Here is a 15,446-nt window from a genome sequence, read left to right as displayed (position 1 = left end):
TCTGTATCTTTCTTGTGTACTATTATCTTAGCTAAAAACATGGACACATAGATCCAAATGAGTGTACATGCACTAGCCGTGAATGTGTGTTATATTTGTGTATGTGTGTGCATATGTGTGATATGATTAATTTTTGCAGCTGTGGTAAGATAATAGCAAATTCGGATAAACATTCATATAACTGCACTTTATTATGAAATATGTAACAATTTATTAAAGGATTTAGTTCGAAAGCTTTAATAGAAGATTTTACTTAAAAGATGTTTCTCATCTTCTTCAACTCCACTTTGATCAAATAATTCCTTCAAAATCGTAAAATATCATTCTTTTGTTACTTGTACTACTTTTTTCACAAATCACGAATTTATCGTCGGTGCCTGCATCGTGAAGGAAGCCGCGAAATTGCGTGATTTTCATTTCTTAACGCCATCGAATAAAATTTGTCAGGTTTTTTCTTCCCATTTGAGAAGTAGCGTTCGATTAATCTAGTTAATTGTATACATTATATACATATATATATATATATATATATATATATATATATATATATACACACATCAGTAAGTTTTGATTTTATCCATATATATTTAACTTCACATCTTGAACTTGTATGAGTTAAACAATTGGCCTGTTCTTTTTAGCTGCACTATTACACTGGTGCAATAAGTTAAAGTAAGACAAGTATATTTTTTCTTATTCTAACTTATTGCATCAGTGCAACAGTGCAGCTAGAAAGAACAGACCAAATGATTCGCGATTTGCTATTTAAGACTATTTGAAATTCACAATTAGGTATTCACATAAGATATTTAATAATACGAACAGACACATATTAATTATCATTCATTTATTGCGTTTGTATTTGTCATTTACTATTTCGAAATCGTGCTAATTCGCTAGCTCTTTTTTATAAATCAAAGAATCACGCATTCAATTTTAAAATCGAACCGTAACAATCGAGCGTCATTCTAATGCGCCATTTCAAAGAAAAGGAAGAATAAACGTATAATCAATTCAAGTTTTACGTGTAACAAAAAATAAAAATTCGTAAATTGTTCGTGATCGAAATTACGATTGCTATTTTGCTTGAATTGCGCGGTCTTATAAAAATTGCACTCCTCTGTTTCAGTATCCAAAGATGCAGATGAACGCGCTAATCTGCAACAAGTGCTTCTCGCCGATATACAGAGGTAAACGTCCGTACCACATCACACAGTGCGGCCACGTCTTCTGCCAGGGTTGTCTGCAGCAAGGTTTCAAACTTAAGTATATAATTTTAACGATTTTGAGTCTCCTCCACCTCGCTGATTCGCGATTTTTTGCAGTCGAGAAGCAATGCTCGCAATGCCAGCGTGTCGGCAGTATATCATTACCACTGCAGGAGCCGCTGATACCGAAACTGATCTCGTACTTCCAGCCCTTCATCGAGACTCTGGAGACGCTGATGAAGGTCGACTCGTTCCGCAGCAATCAGCTGAAGATAACGATGCAACGCTTCTATGAACTTGTATATAAAATTAGCATATGTCATCTCATTCCCAGGTGGAATAAGAAGTCGTCGCAGCAGTAAGAATGATTACAAAATCATTATCAAAGATCACTTTTCGATCAATCACGATTTTTATGTCACTTTGACGTTGTTGCGACTTGTTGTTCCATTTGGGTTCTCACCGCTTGATTTTTCCTAATCTTTTGTGATTTCTTATCATCGTACTTGCATTCGGCAACAAATAAGAGAAAATTTAAGGAACGATTCTGATAATAAAATGAGACGACAATTAAGAATAATATATATAGTAACAATTAGGCTTCGTTTTTAATAATAAATGTTTTATCATTTAAGTATACTTTATATGCGTGAATAAATATTTCAAAATTTATATTTAAAAAACAAAGCCTTATTCACATTTCATATTATTCTTGATTTCATCACCTAGAATCGCCCTTTTTAAAATTACTCTCACCTACTAAACATCTTTTGTATATTGTGTTTTATATTCCTCATATTCCTATTATCTTTTTTTTACATTTCAATGGGCGCTTCAAGGATAAAAAGTATGAGGTACTGAAGACCCACTATTGGCAGGAACGGCGCAATAATAAGATGTTGATGGAGAAGCACATGATTTTAAAGAACGAAAAGGACAAGCTGGAAAAGAAGCTGCTGTTCTCTGAGCAACGGAGGGAAACTTCACGTTCCAGCTTCCGGATGATGGAGACACCGCCCGATTCCGGTATCTCCATGAACCACGCGTCGAGCACAGGGTAAAATGCGAAAACTTTCAACAGTACGGTGCCATATCTCCAAACGAGATAAAGATGTTGCAAATTCGTTTCTCCAAATTATGCCATTTTATAGATAATTCGAATATCTAAGTGATATCCTTTGATCTTATTGCTGTATTGTAGGTACTCTGTAAATTCCTCGATGGAATATTTGAAAACTCCCAATATAACACCCATACGATCAGTCGATTCGAGGAGAGAGCACAGAAGCGCCGATGGTTTTCGCATACCCAGCCGTAAACCACCGAGATCTGTTGGTTTCCCCAACATGATGTCTTAAATTTAACAGGACAACTCTTTCCTTTATTCATTTTTCATATATTGTCTCAAGTTCGTTATACCGTCTCACTTAATTTACATGTAAGCGAACTTTGTCATAATTTCCTTTTTAATTTAAAAGAAAACGATCTCGTCCAGCGTATAAGAAAAAATGTGATTTAATTTTTTATTGTGAATTTTGACAAGATTAAATTACATGTATTTGATAAAATATATTTTAATTTAACATATTATTTTTCTTTAAAATGTATAGATATTGAATTATCACATTAAATGATTATATTTCTAATTATAAAATGCATTTTTACTAGTATTCTTACAAATTTCGTATTCGCAATCGACGTATTACATTACACATCGATAAATTAAAAAAATTGTATTGGTTATTTCGCCAGAATCAGCTGAGAAGAGGAACTGCTCTTTGTGTGACATAACTGCACCTTTGCATCCGAAATAAACACGCGATTAGACGTATTGCGTATTGGCAGAAAAAAAATAGAACAAAAAAGTGCGAAAATATAAGGCGACTGCTAGTTTGCTTTAATCATTGTCGATCAATCCTGATCACCAGCACGATGGCGATGATTTCGCGTTTCTTGAGACCGGCCGCACGTGATCGCTTTTGAGGTTAGGCGACCGCGACGCAGTGAAGCTACGACGAGAAAGTTGCGCGCGAATGAGATTTAAAAAATTGAAAAATATATTTTTCTTTCCTCGAGATGGAAGTCAGCGTGGGCGATGTAGTGATGCCGGGCGACAGTTTAAACAACATCGGGCCGGTCCAGAAGAAACGAGGAAACGAGAGGGAGATCGTGATCCTAGGTCCCGGACTCCGTCGCGAGGGTGATGCCGTGCTCGTCTGCAAGGCAGGTGTCTTGCGAAAACGCGAGCCGTCTGTTTACTACGTAGACAGTTACCAAAAACGGTACGAAATGACGTGCTCCAAATCGAAATACCATGTTGGTATGCCGGTATCATCCCCTCCTGTAGAGAGAGAGTTAGGATATTTCTGATAAGACTAGTTTGCTCCGGCGATAATCCTATAGATGATCGGGATAAGAATGAAAGAGAAAGCGCGGACTCATACGTCGTCTTGCTCACATTAATTATCTTTCTGGAGTCTGCTGGATTAAAAGGCAATTAAGTTCAAGGAACCAAAATGACATGACTCATATTTAAATGAATATTTTAAATAGTTTCTTAATAGCAATAATTTACAATTTACAATTGACAATAAGTCAATTATTATAAACCTAAAATTATTGTGTCATTGTAAAATTAATTTTAAAATAATTATTACATTATCCAGCACAAATTGGGATACTTATTTTGTTTTAATTTGACTAGCATGTAACATTGATAATTTAAATTATTGTTATTAAAATAAATTTGATGCCTTCAGTAAAAATAAAAACTAATCAATTGACCCTTTTTAAAAATGCTAATCACTATTTATCTATCCATCTGAAATTATTCTTTTACTTTATTCACAGATACATTCCCAATCGGGGCGAGAACGTGGTTGGCATAGTGACGCAGAAGACCGGTGACATTTACAAGGTGGACATCGGGGGCAGCGAACAGGCGACGCTATCTTATTTAGCTTTCGAGGGTGCCACGAAGAAGAACCGGCCTGATGTGCACATCGGTGATCTGGTGTATGCCAAACTACTGGTTGCCAGTAAAGATATGGAGCCAGAATTGGTATGTGTGGACTCACAGGGCAAGGAGAACGACCTGGGTATGCTGAGTTCGGACGGTATGATGTTCACCTGCTCGCTCAGCCTCGTGAGGAAGCTACTCAATCCAGAGTGTCCATTATTTAAGCTGCTCGGTCGAAATCAGGCGTACGAGCTCGCCGTCGGGATGAACGGCAGGATATGGATCAAGGCGCGGTCGGTTCAGGAGACGATAGCCGTGGCGAACGCCATTTTGGCGGCGGAGTACACGGTACCTAGCGAGATGCAAAAACTCTGCGCCAGAATCGAGAAGCTTTTACTTCTCATGACGTAACGCCAGTTCAGGATGTCGAGGAGAATTCACTGTTGGAATTTACTGTTAGCGCGAAGGGGTTGGTTCGAAAGTTCGATGTTTCTTCCAAATAAAGTAGAGAAGAAATTAGAATCTTCCCTTGTATGTAGATCAACACAAATACATTTTGAAGCCAATTCCACCTTGGCATGCGAAATAATAACTACTTGCTGTTTCTTAGTGACGATTACATTTATTGAATAATATTTGTAATAAATTCTTTAAATGAATCTGGAAGTTTTCTTGATAATTCACGTGTAGGACTATTATAGAGTGAGACAGTCATTGTGACAATCATTCTCGCGATGATCGTAGATTTAAATTATAGGTACAAATATTACTAAAAGTGAAAACAACATGATTGTACATGATACAAGTCAAGGTACAAAACAAATATAATCGACATATTTTAGCGATTATAGAAGTGAAAAAGAAACTCGCTTCTCGTAGGAAATTCAATGTTTAATTTTGTATTAACAAAAGAGACTTGAGATTCGGATATTACACATATCGATATTACACTAATGATCGCAAACGGTATCAATATAAGGATACAGAGTGCAGAGCGCCTCTAATTACGATAATTTCCATTACATCTCGCTGATATGTGCCTAGTGTAATGCTCATCTCAACCCGCTTGAGCCGTGCGCGCGACTATATACGATGTTATCTGCCGTAACAGTGAAAACAGTGACAGTATTTGCACTCAAGCACAACCATTACTTTTATTTTACAAAATGTTATTTCGAAAAAGCAATGTGTGTCTAATCCAGATTACATAGAAAATATCTTTGTACTTGGTGGAATGTATTCATTGCCATCGCTTTCTAATCAATTCTAAATCATATAACCATGTACGTAAAAAAAACAATCGTCGGCGAAACAATCTTAAAAACATTGCTCCTATTAATAATAAAAAGAAAAATATAAAATAATAAAACTGTTATAGTCATCTTTTAATCACCAAGTAGCTGTCATGTTTGTAAAACTATTGAAAGATGTTTATTGAATAGCCCATAATTTTCTACGAACTCTTAACGTCGCGTAGAGAATATTTTTGCGCCAATAAACAACAATAACAACTTATTGTTAATTGCACGTGTACTGTTGACTGAGATTTTTATTGATACAGTAAAATAATATACATAACATAAAGATCAATTCAAAAGGAAGAAAAACAATAAGTTATACATAAACGCAACAGAGTATAACAGAAAAAACGATAAGATATCTAGCAAACAAAAACAATTTATTAGTAACAACATAAGTATACTTATTAAAGCTAAACTATTCTTTTTGGTCATTTATGGCCCCTACTCTCCATCTCACAGCACTGTACTAAAATAAAATTCTATAAGACATTATCTAAATGCTATAAAACAGTACATAATACATAATACATAATACATTAACAGTACGTAATACATTCAGAATCGGATTTTCCTTTATTATCTACATCACAGATCTAAAATAATTTTAAATGCAATAAGATCCAATTAACAACAAAACAAGACGAAGAATTTGTAAAAAGATTTTTTAAAGGACAAAGAAAATAAATAAAATTTAAAAAAGAAAATAAATGATTATATAAGCTTAAAAGCTGACTAGCTAAAGTTATAAATTAATATTATAATTATAAATAATTAAATTACAAATTATAATACGTCGCAAATAGAATTACATTTAAAAAAATAATATTTACAGAATCAATTAGAATTAATTAATATTACTCTACATAATTATAATTATAATTTCTTTCTACATCTCGGAATGTACCCTAAAATCCGATCCCGAATATACAGTTTGTTATGCACTAATTATAATAAATTATCAACAAATCGAATCAAATTATGTATTCGCGACATGAGGGTCTTAAGTGTCACGAACAGTGCTATGCCAGCGATGTGCGGCAATTTTTACGAAAAGAAACAAATAAGATTTTCTAGTCGCATAGTAGGAAAACATCCAGTAATCTGACATGAATTACGTACTACGAAACTATCGGTACATTCTGTCATATCATGGAAGAAGCCGTAGCGTTTTTTTTTTCTCTTTTTTTCTCTTGTAGAAATCACACGCATATGTTCATCGCACGTCGGGATGTAATTAGGCAGGCAAATATGTATGTTGGGGGACGATACATGGTGGCACTAGCGACCATAAACATACTATATTCTATTGGCATTGTGCTTCGCTTAATATATACGTTTTTCGTCAAAGAGTGCACTAATCATCGAGGTATATCGGGGACAATTATGCAAGATATAAGAGAACGATTAATCATGCACGCGATATACATTTAACGCGATGGTGCTGTTACATAAGCGATGCAACGATAGTATGCAGGTGAACTGATCAGATAAATTTCAGAGAAGCGGGGAGAACTATTCGCGGAAGAAGATAAAAATACATTAATAAATAAAAAGAGAAAAAAAAGAAACGAATTTAATGTGAGGCATCGATGAAAGGACACACATTGCAATATAAAAGAAATGTGATCTGGAAAAATCAATTGTTTTTCAGAGAAAAATTGTTAAAACTTTAGAAAGAAGAATCCGTTTTAGAATCTTATATGATACTAAAAATATGTTAAGTAAGTTAATAAGTTTTATAGTAGTTATAAAGGAACAAATTAAGAATATTTACAAAAGAATTTATAAGAGCGCAAAATGAAAATCTGAAAATTAACAGTGGGAAATTGTTTTCTCAGGATTGTCTTCTCTCGATGTCTCACTTTAAAAATTACAAACATACTGAAAATTGCACCTATAGGGATTATTACAATAGCACATAGATTATTATCGTGTTTATGATATGAATATAAAATATCTGCCATTATTACTGTAGGTGTACGTTTACACTCACAATTATATAATCTCATCACATCATCAAATATTTCCTTCTACATCACGATTCATGACCCAGTTAATTTTTTGTTTGCTTGCGCCCATCTATCATCGGCGATTTTCTTATTTAATCCTAAACTGTAGAAAGGAATAGAAAATATATTTGCTATATAAATATATATAAAGCGCGCGGTTGGTGTGCACGTCAATTCTTCGTTCGTCAGAATGCCATTATCATTTTTCACTTACTATAGTGATAAGAATTAGTAGCGGATGCGTTTTTTCTATATAAAAAAAATAATCTCCATTACACGAATACATCTATGCGTGTAGATATGCTATTCCCTCCACACAGTACAATGGCAGAAATTCCATGACGCACGATGTTTTTTTAACAGTTTGTTATCGCAATCTTTATCAGCTTAGCAATAGTTATAAGAATAATTTGTGTTGGATTATACTTATTGCCGTTTCGTCTCTGAGACAAAGCGGCTTTCTTTAGTAGTTTTTGCTATAGGCATTAGGTTGTTATATTTAATATTACATTTGATAAAAAGTAAAGGGTTATATTTAAAATTTCTAATGTTGGAAATCTGAAGAGCCGTATTAGCCGAAGAATTAAATAGCTCCATTCATAGTACTTTGCAAATCGCAAAAGAATTAAATTAATTATAATTAACTATATCGTTATAGAAGATAATCTTATAATTACAGTTGTAAATAATCACTATTATTATTATTATATAATTTATAAAAACTTAAATTTATAATCGTGTTGAAAATCTACATTATTATAATTTTTTATTTAACTTTTGTTTAAATTTTTGTTTTCATACGTTGTTCTTAAATATAGCGATTTGCATTGATGTGGGCGAAAATAATACGACTCTTCCGTGGCAAATTAAAGAGGGATGCACTACATAAGTAACTTTCGTGAGCGAGATTCGTCGATTAGCAAAGCCAGACGTGGTATCATTATAGTATCATAGAATCATCGTCTATCTCGACATATAGATAAATATTATCATCAGGTTTTAGCATTATAATCGTAATGTATATAAAAAATTGTCTTTACTTATACCTAAAATAGCATAATGTCTCGGTTATATAAATATATTATATATGTATATATGTGTGTGTATACACGTATTTTTATATCATTATTATAATTATTGTATTATTTTCTTATATGTATATATATATCTATACCATTCACAACACAGAGTGCATAGTACGAAGCTGAATGTCAATTCGCTTACTCTCATATCACCAGTCTTTCACACACACGTACACGTATGTACATACATGCACGCATGTATTCAAGAATGTGCGTTAAAAGAAGAAGCAAATGCAAAGCCTCAATGTAACAACGCACAACCAATTTTTATACAACCTGCGTGCATTAAAGTACCTCGTCATACTTTACAGTTGGCATGAAACTTATACGTGTCTATGCGTGTCATTATGCCTTGAGTGAATTTAATCAATTTAATTAATTAAAATATTACCGTCTCTGATACAGAGAATGTGCGAATTATTATATAAAATAATTTTACAAGTTATAGAAAAATTATAGGATCCGATATATCCGAGAAAAAGCTAAAGCTGTACAAATTTTAACAAATATCTCAAAGTGTTGCATTTCTTGTAACAAATCAAATAATCAAATGGGCAAAACTATAACGGAACAATGTATTCATTGAAATCGACTACTGCTCTACATCAAACATTCATTTTCATTAGCAGAAATCCATCCGTCAACTGCCGTTAACACATTTGAAATCCCGTATACACGCGCGAGACGTAATGTCCCGACGCAGTGTTGTAGACTGTCCAGTTGCTCAATTATCAGCAGAGATTCATCCACGTCTAGCATTATTCAAAATATGTAACGTGTTTCTATCTCATCTTATTTAAACATTAAGTGTATAATTAAGTGCTAGTGATTATTGAAATCTCATTATTGCACGCGACGCAAAGAAAATGCATGTTACTCCTCGCGGACGCTTGTAGGCTGCTGTAGGGCGATCCACTTCCCGGTCGCCCTTTATTTTCCGACAGCGCTAATGAAAGGATACAAGCGGACTTCTTTCTTAATTAGAAAACACGACATCGATCGCGTATCATCGGGGGAAAAAACGGTGCCACCGAAGTGGAACGTCACGTATCTCTTCCCGTTTATTACACCTATTGATACTTGTGCTTCGCAGAGTTCCGTTCGTTTCTTTTTTCCCTCCCTTATTAGTCGCTGTTTGAGAAAATTTGATTTTTCTTACGAAACAACGTGTGTGAGTCGCAGACATAGATGTGATGGTTATTATAGATGTGGTGCAGATGTGTGTCGAAGCGATATATTGCGCATCCCTCAAATAATCGCATATAGATTACTAGCGTGAAAAATATTACGGGCAAAATAATGTAAACGCGTACGTAAAAAAATAAAAGCTCGTATGTTAACTGTTAAAAGAATTAAAACGATATTATATTCTCTCATCCTACAAAATCCTTTCGAATTCGCGGGATTTTTCACACAAAGAGCGCACATAACGAACAGTAGCGCGTCTGAGACGCAAAAGAGGAACGAAGATAAATTTGTAACGGAAAAGAGACTTGCAAAATTCCAATAGGAAGGATCTTTTAACGACTTGCGCACACCTTAAAACGGCAGTAAGTTTGTCATACTGTATATATATATATAGATATATATACGTATGATCCGATTTGCTTAAACGATAAATGAGCATGTTAAAAAAATCTCAATACTTGCATGCTATTGCGTCACTTTTTCCAAAAGGTAAACGCAAACGCAAAATGCATCTTCGTCTTTTTTTAAATATTATTCGTTCATTACGTGTAAGATTCACTTCAAGTTCTTTTAGATTATACTCTTAGAGTTACAGTCTTACTACATTTCTTTTGGCTCACAGGAGTTCCACTTTTTCTTAAGCTCGATCACTGAGCAATCATTTGTGAGTGTGTCTTATTGAGAAATGATACGCGAGGGAGACAGAGAGCTATCCTGCGGTAAGCGTTTCATTAGAAAATCTATCTCCTCTCGCGTGAAGAAATCTGACGTGGAATTTTACATTCTGATTTTGAACACTTCATTGTTACGTTGTGACATCGGAGATCGAACGAGAATGAGAATCTTTATTTTCTTTTTTTCAATTCCTTCCGCTTCGCCAGTCTCGTTTGTTTCTTTGAAATCATGATTCGTTTAATATTATTATAATATTTTGATAGGGAGAGTTATCTCCCGTATTTCTAAAAAATGAGCTTTAATCTATCTAAATTACATTCTCCTCTATTTTACTGCGCATATAAAAATCTACGTCTTAGCTTTGAAATTCCTTATAAATCTTCCAAGAATAATAGAGCAATTTTCTATAAATGTCCAACGGGAATCTTCTTAAAATCACGTTAAAGAGACATGGGCTCTAGAACCCTTTTAGAATAAAAGCCAGTTCTCTTTCTCTCACTTTCTTTTTTTCGATCTCCGATTGCAAGAGAAATCCCGAGGAAATCAGCGAGGCACTCTGAGCTACTGACGATTCGCCGAAGTATCCCTCGAAATTTCCCCGAAGTATTCTGCTTTCTCCATGATCGTTCAGAGTCTTGTGTTTAATAGTCTTTCGACTTCGTCGATCATTGTTATTCACTTTTTTTTTAGACAAACTCGAGGCCTTTTCGATAAATTCGGTTACTTACGTTCGAAATGATGTACATGTGGAAAACTGCGTCCAACTTGCTCACTTTGGAGCGGAACAATATATCTAAGCTAAACAAAAAATGCTAAAGCCGCCTAGGTTGCACGACGCTGTTGTTGTTGAGGCGCGTAGTCGTCTGATTGTTGAAGTTCTCGTCCTGCGGTACGTGTTCTGTGCGCTCATCAAAAAATCCCGGATTCAGAATGATGTTGGGGACGAGCTCAATCACCTCCTGCTCCTCCAGCTGCGCTGCAATTTCGGAACGGAGATTAATTTTCATTAGTCTAGGCCACAGGTCTCACTAGCTTCTACCCTTTCCCTTCACCGGTTTTTGTCAGGTGCTGCAAAACATTTACGCTTCACGGAATTTCATGTCATCATTTTCCTACATCATTTCTGATGCAATTAATGCACCAGATCCCGATGCCAATCAAAACACGTTGTTTGCCTGACAAATGAACCTGCTACTTTTGACCTACCTACCTACCTCGATATTGTCAGAGATCTTATCGATATTACTTAACTATAGGCCATAATGCTTTCTATGACTATTGTAATATTTTCTATTCATTCATCATCACTAAATTATTATTGGCAGGCTTGTTAACATTATGTACAGCTTAAGTGATAGTCTAATCGGTATAAGAGAAAATATTTGTATTCAAAAAGATTCAATAATAAGTAAATTTGCAGTAAGAAAATTCTATTGAGAAGTTTCGAGAAAATTTCATTCCAATGAGTGCCATATATTGTAAAAGATAAAAATATTGTTTTTACTTGTGTTGTGCTTGTTGTTAGTATTCGGTGCGGCAATTTGAAAAGTGTCGTATTAATAATACAATACTGATGAGATGAGATCTCCGTTAATTGTTGTCGCATTTGACGTAAATGTTGAATCTAATGAGAAGTTTGCAAAATGCTTAGAGAATATAGAAACGAGAGATATTGTAAAAGTATTAATAATTTCGAAAAACATGGCTGTCGCGTAGTAGAGAGAAGCTAAAGATCACAAGGTCATGGATAATTCATAGCTAGCCGACTAAGATGCTAACAGGTCCTGTTGTTTGTTCAATGATGTATGATGTATGTTGTTTAGCTAAATTGCACGAAGGCTTCTATGGAGAGAAAGAGAAAAAACGATTTTCTCGAGCATCGTGCTTATTAGAAAGGCCATGAATATTAATGATCATCCAACCAGCGGAAAGAAGTAAATAGTAGCAGCAGTAAAGAGATAGAGTAGAAGCGGAAGCTCTTACGATACGGTTATCAAATAGGATGCTTACAGGGTGTCTTGCACTCGCGATAGAGTAGGTAACATGTACCTAAACCAAGAATCAAAAGTGTGCCCATCACAATACCTACGGCTGCCACCCATACGCGTGTATCGAAATTCTCTACGCCGGCTAAAAGGTGTCGGGCGAGCTCTGAAAATTAGTTATAGTCGCATAATAAATTTGTGTTAGTCTTAGCTTAGATATTGTATATTGGAAATGTTTAATAGAAAGATATATCTCTGATTTCTACATTACATACGAAAAGTGTGTCAAAACCATTGCCATTCATTAAAACAAATTTACAAAAACGTAGGTTTCATTTTACTTTTAATTCCAACACGTTTCGATATTTTAAATAAATTTAATAAACGACCTAGTATTTAATTTTTCTTTAACTTAGCGACAACAGTTTCAGCTATAAATCCATACACAGTCGTGAGTTTCATTTTACCTCACTATAAAAAATTTCTATATACAAAAGTCCCGACAGAAAAATAATTATGTAATAATAATTGCAACAAAATACCCAATTCTTCTACACTGTAATGTGTGTGACCCTCGACCTCCACGATCTCTCCTTTTCCCAACTGATTGGTTGCCCACACTCGGAACGAGTACGTAGTGTTTGGTACCAAGTGGTACACATCTATTTGTCTCTTTAAAGACAGAACACAATCGTTAATCTAATTAATTCTAATTCAATTAATCTATTTTCATAAAAGGGATGGAATAACTCTGTAACGTAAAAATATTTTTTTACAGTCTATAACGAACAATTAAAACTGAAGCGGACATTATGACATAAAATAATGTTCCGCTGTTGTGTGTGATAATCACGGTATTATATAACGTTATTGAGTTATATCTCATTTTTCAGCATCCCTGTTTTCTGTTACGCTCTCGAGATTGAGGATATTTACAGAATTTGGAGGAATGTGTGTTGGAATAATTGGCTTCCATTCTTCTGGCTCTTCACCTGCAACTGGTTTCAAACGATATTCGGCAGTGAAGTCTATAATAGGATATCCGCCGGTACCAGCCACTTCCCAGAGAATGTTGGCCAATATCGTGGATGGCTTGACCCACACATTGTGCAAGGCTGGAGGAGGTGCTGCAGACATGAAAAAGAGATACGCTGAAATAAAATCTACTGACTTATTCCTGTGTCTAAAGTTTCTTGATGAATAAGATTATCGAACCACAAACCTGAATTATTAAAATTTTTTAATGAATCTGAAACTCATTGGCTACTTTGTGTCTCGAAATTTCCGATTGTATATAAAATCTACTATATCTGTCACACGTGATTATGAATATCTCGTAACGTCAAGATAGGCAAGTTACAACGTACTTCTGACTTCCACGTTGATCTTAGCTTTCACAGCGTCGACATCGTCGTCCAAGGTGCACGAGTAATTGCCGGCATCGTCCACGCTGACATTTAACAATTCCAGCATGCCGTTCGGTTCAACTGTCAATCGCTCGCTCTGCCCGTCCTCCCGTCCCTCTCTTATCCACATTACATTGGACTCCTCATTATGTGGAAGGGCACTTTCCTCGGCACAAGCTAGTCTCAGACTTTTTCCGACGTCTACGGCAACGTGCCGTATCGGTACCACTGCCACTGCCTCCTGCCATCCTGCAAATTCACAGATACTTATTTGTTAACATTTGTCTTTTATATGACATCAAAGATATTAATAATAATTAATAGTAACCTTAGAAACTAGACTATCAATTGCTCAGCAAATCTGAACAATTAATAAATGAATTTATTGTCTAATATGTAATTAAGTTATCTAATAAAAAGGATTGCTTCACAAATATACAAGTAACTGACGTAGCTAGATAGACAACATTAAATGAAAATTATACAGATTACAAATAAATCACAATCAAAGATCTTTTAATCCTAGTTACATCCTATATTCCTCTCTCATTAAAAAAATGTGAACGAACATTTGCATCGTTTCAAAATGTAATTAAGATGAATGGATTTTCCATCGTTATACAATTTGACAACTCGACGTGTCATCTTAATGTAAGAAAATCGACGAGGAAAAAACCGCACGAGGAGTCACGTCGCGGCAGGTGGTTCCTGCCATTACTCGCACGGCGACAAGTGACGCAGATGGCAACGGAAAGCGGTGCGAAACTATACGGAGAGCAGCAAGATAGCCACTTTACATAACTCGACCCTGAATCGTAACGATCGTCCGCGGATCTCATGATCGTTGGATATGGATCGCGACGTATATTATTTCCCGACGGAAGCATGTCTCTCACATTCTCTATCTTTCTCTTTCTCTCTTTTTCAGCTATCCTGTTCTCTCTCTCCCTCTCCCTCTCTCTCTCTCTCTCTCTCTCTCTCTCTCTCTCTCTCTCTCTCTCTCTCTCTCTTTCTTTCACTCGTTCGCTCCATTCGTCTTTCGTGGTTATTACACGGTGAGTCGGAGTTCCTCTTACCTGCCAGAAGGAATATCAGCAACAATAGCAATTTATGTTCATCCATTCTGCCATAATAATAATAACCACCTAAAACGCCTGGCGAGACGTGCGTTTTGTCACGGGACTCTCCTCGATCGCATCCCTCTTTCTGTCATGTCGAACGGCCGCTCTCGTGCTTTTTTATTCGTAATAATTCCGGATACGAGGGGAGGAGTGATGAAGGAGGAGATGGCGGAGAAGGAGAAGGAGGAGGAAGAGGAGGAGGCGCGTCACTCGGTGTCGATCGTCGACGCTGTCAAACTCATCGCGTCGTTTCACGCCAGCCGTCCGTCTATCTGTCACCCGCCGCGCGTTTGTGTGCTCCGCGAACACCGCCCGTCGGCGCGCCGCCCGATTTTATTGAATCGCGCCGTCGACTCCCTCTGGTGCCTCCGTCATGCGACCCTCTTTACCTATCATTGGTAAAGAAGGTAAACAAAAAATTTAGATGTTTTTTTATAGAGAAATCACTCAAAATTTTGCATTTGAAATGAGATAAATGTGTATTTGAGCGTTGAAGATTGCACAAAATGCAA

General features: G+C 35.7%; 3 protein-coding genes across 6 annotated transcripts; 2 read left to right on the top strand and 1 right to left on the bottom strand.

Moving 5' to 3' along the window:
• The first annotated feature begins 21 nt into the window (after positions 1 to 21).
• On the top strand, positions 22 to 3,245 carry LOC105840725 (RING finger protein narya). Of its 2 annotated transcripts, XM_028191570.2 has the most exons (5): positions 22 to 144; positions 1,130 to 1,253; positions 1,326 to 1,507; positions 2,048 to 2,265; positions 2,410 to 3,245. In XM_028191570.2, exons 2-5 carry the CDS (start codon positions 1,139 to 1,141, stop codon positions 2,564 to 2,566), a joined length of 672 nt encoding a protein of 223 aa, XP_028047371.1. In that variant the 5' UTR covers positions 22 to 144; positions 1,130 to 1,138; the 3' UTR covers positions 2,567 to 3,245. The 2 variants fall into 2 exon arrangements, with proteins under 2 accessions (XP_028047371.1, XP_028047369.1); XM_028191568.2 differs by having other exon boundaries at positions 1,130 to 1,507.
• Positions 2,973 to 5,500, top strand: LOC105840731 (exosome complex component RRP40). Of its 2 annotated transcripts, XM_012687757.3 has the most exons (3): positions 2,974 to 3,192; positions 3,285 to 3,490; positions 4,059 to 5,500. In XM_012687757.3, the coding sequence occupies exons 2-3, from the start codon at positions 3,285 to 3,287 to the stop codon at positions 4,576 to 4,578; spliced, it is 726 nt and encodes a 241-aa protein (XP_012543211.1). In that variant the 5' UTR covers positions 2,974 to 3,192; the 3' UTR covers positions 4,579 to 5,500. The 2 variants fall into 2 exon arrangements, with proteins under 2 accessions (XP_012543210.1, XP_012543211.1); XM_012687756.3 differs by having other exon boundaries at positions 2,973 to 3,490.
• Positions 5,501 to 5,698: 198 nt separating this feature from the next.
• LOC105840730 (contactin-2) lies at positions 5,699 to 15,246 on the bottom strand. Of its 2 annotated transcripts, none has more exons than XM_012687755.3 (6): positions 14,890 to 15,246; positions 13,775 to 14,062; positions 13,344 to 13,534; positions 12,950 to 13,079; positions 12,433 to 12,573; positions 5,699 to 11,393 (listed from the first exon to the last, which is right to left on the bottom strand). In XM_012687755.3, exons 1-6 carry the CDS (start codon positions 14,933 to 14,935, stop codon positions 11,371 to 11,373), a joined length of 819 nt encoding a protein of 272 aa, XP_012543209.1. In that variant the 5' UTR covers positions 14,936 to 15,246; the 3' UTR covers positions 5,699 to 11,370. The 2 variants fall into 2 exon arrangements, with proteins under 2 accessions (XP_012543209.1, XP_012543208.1); XM_012687754.3 differs by having other exon boundaries at positions 5,699 to 11,398; positions 14,890 to 15,245.
• Between the last annotated feature and the right edge of the window lie 200 nt (positions 15,247 to 15,446).

The sequence above is a fragment of the Monomorium pharaonis genome, chromosome 11 (genome assembly GCF_013373865.1).
Source record: "Monomorium pharaonis isolate MP-MQ-018 chromosome 11, ASM1337386v2, whole genome shotgun sequence".
Taxonomy (NCBI): domain Eukaryota; kingdom Metazoa; phylum Arthropoda; class Insecta; order Hymenoptera; family Formicidae; genus Monomorium; species Monomorium pharaonis.
This window is presented reverse-complemented; position numbering and strand designations above follow the sequence as displayed.

What these genes read in the sequence shown, in the direction of transcription:
- LOC105840725 (XM_028191568.2), top strand. Translation starts at nt 1,139, where the DNA reads ATGCAGATGAACGCGCTAATCTGCAACAAGTGCTTCTCGCCGATATAC. An exon ending in TGCAACGCTTCTATGAACTT is followed by an intron (nt 1,508 to 2,047) that starts GTATATAAAATT and finishes GGGCGCTTCAAG; the next exon opens with GATAAAAAGTATGAGGTACT. An exon ending in AACCACGCGTCGAGCACAGG is followed by an intron (nt 2,266 to 2,409) that starts GTAAAATGCGAA and finishes GCTGTATTGTAG; the next exon opens with GTACTCTGTAAATTCCTCGA.
- LOC105840731 (XM_012687756.3), top strand. Translation starts at nt 3,285, where the DNA reads ATGGAAGTCAGCGTGGGCGATGTAGTGATGCCGGGCGACAGTTTAAAC. An exon ending in GTAGACAGTTACCAAAAACG is followed by an intron (nt 3,491 to 4,058) that starts GTACGAAATGAC and finishes CTTTATTCACAG; the next exon opens with ATACATTCCCAATCGGGGCG.
- LOC105840730 (XM_012687754.3), bottom strand. Translation starts at nt 14,935, where the DNA reads ATGGATGAACATAAATTGCTATTGTTGCTGATATTCCTTCTGGCAG. An exon ending in GCTGATATTCCTTCTGGCAG is followed by an intron (nt 14,063 to 14,889) that starts GTAAGAGGAACT and finishes GTGAATTTGCAG; the next exon opens with GATGGCAGGAGGCAGTGGCA. An exon ending in TCGCGAGTGCAAGACACCCT is followed by an intron (nt 11,399 to 12,432) that starts GTAAGCATCCTA and finishes CCGAAATTGCAG; the next exon opens with CGCAGCTGGAGGAGCAGGAG.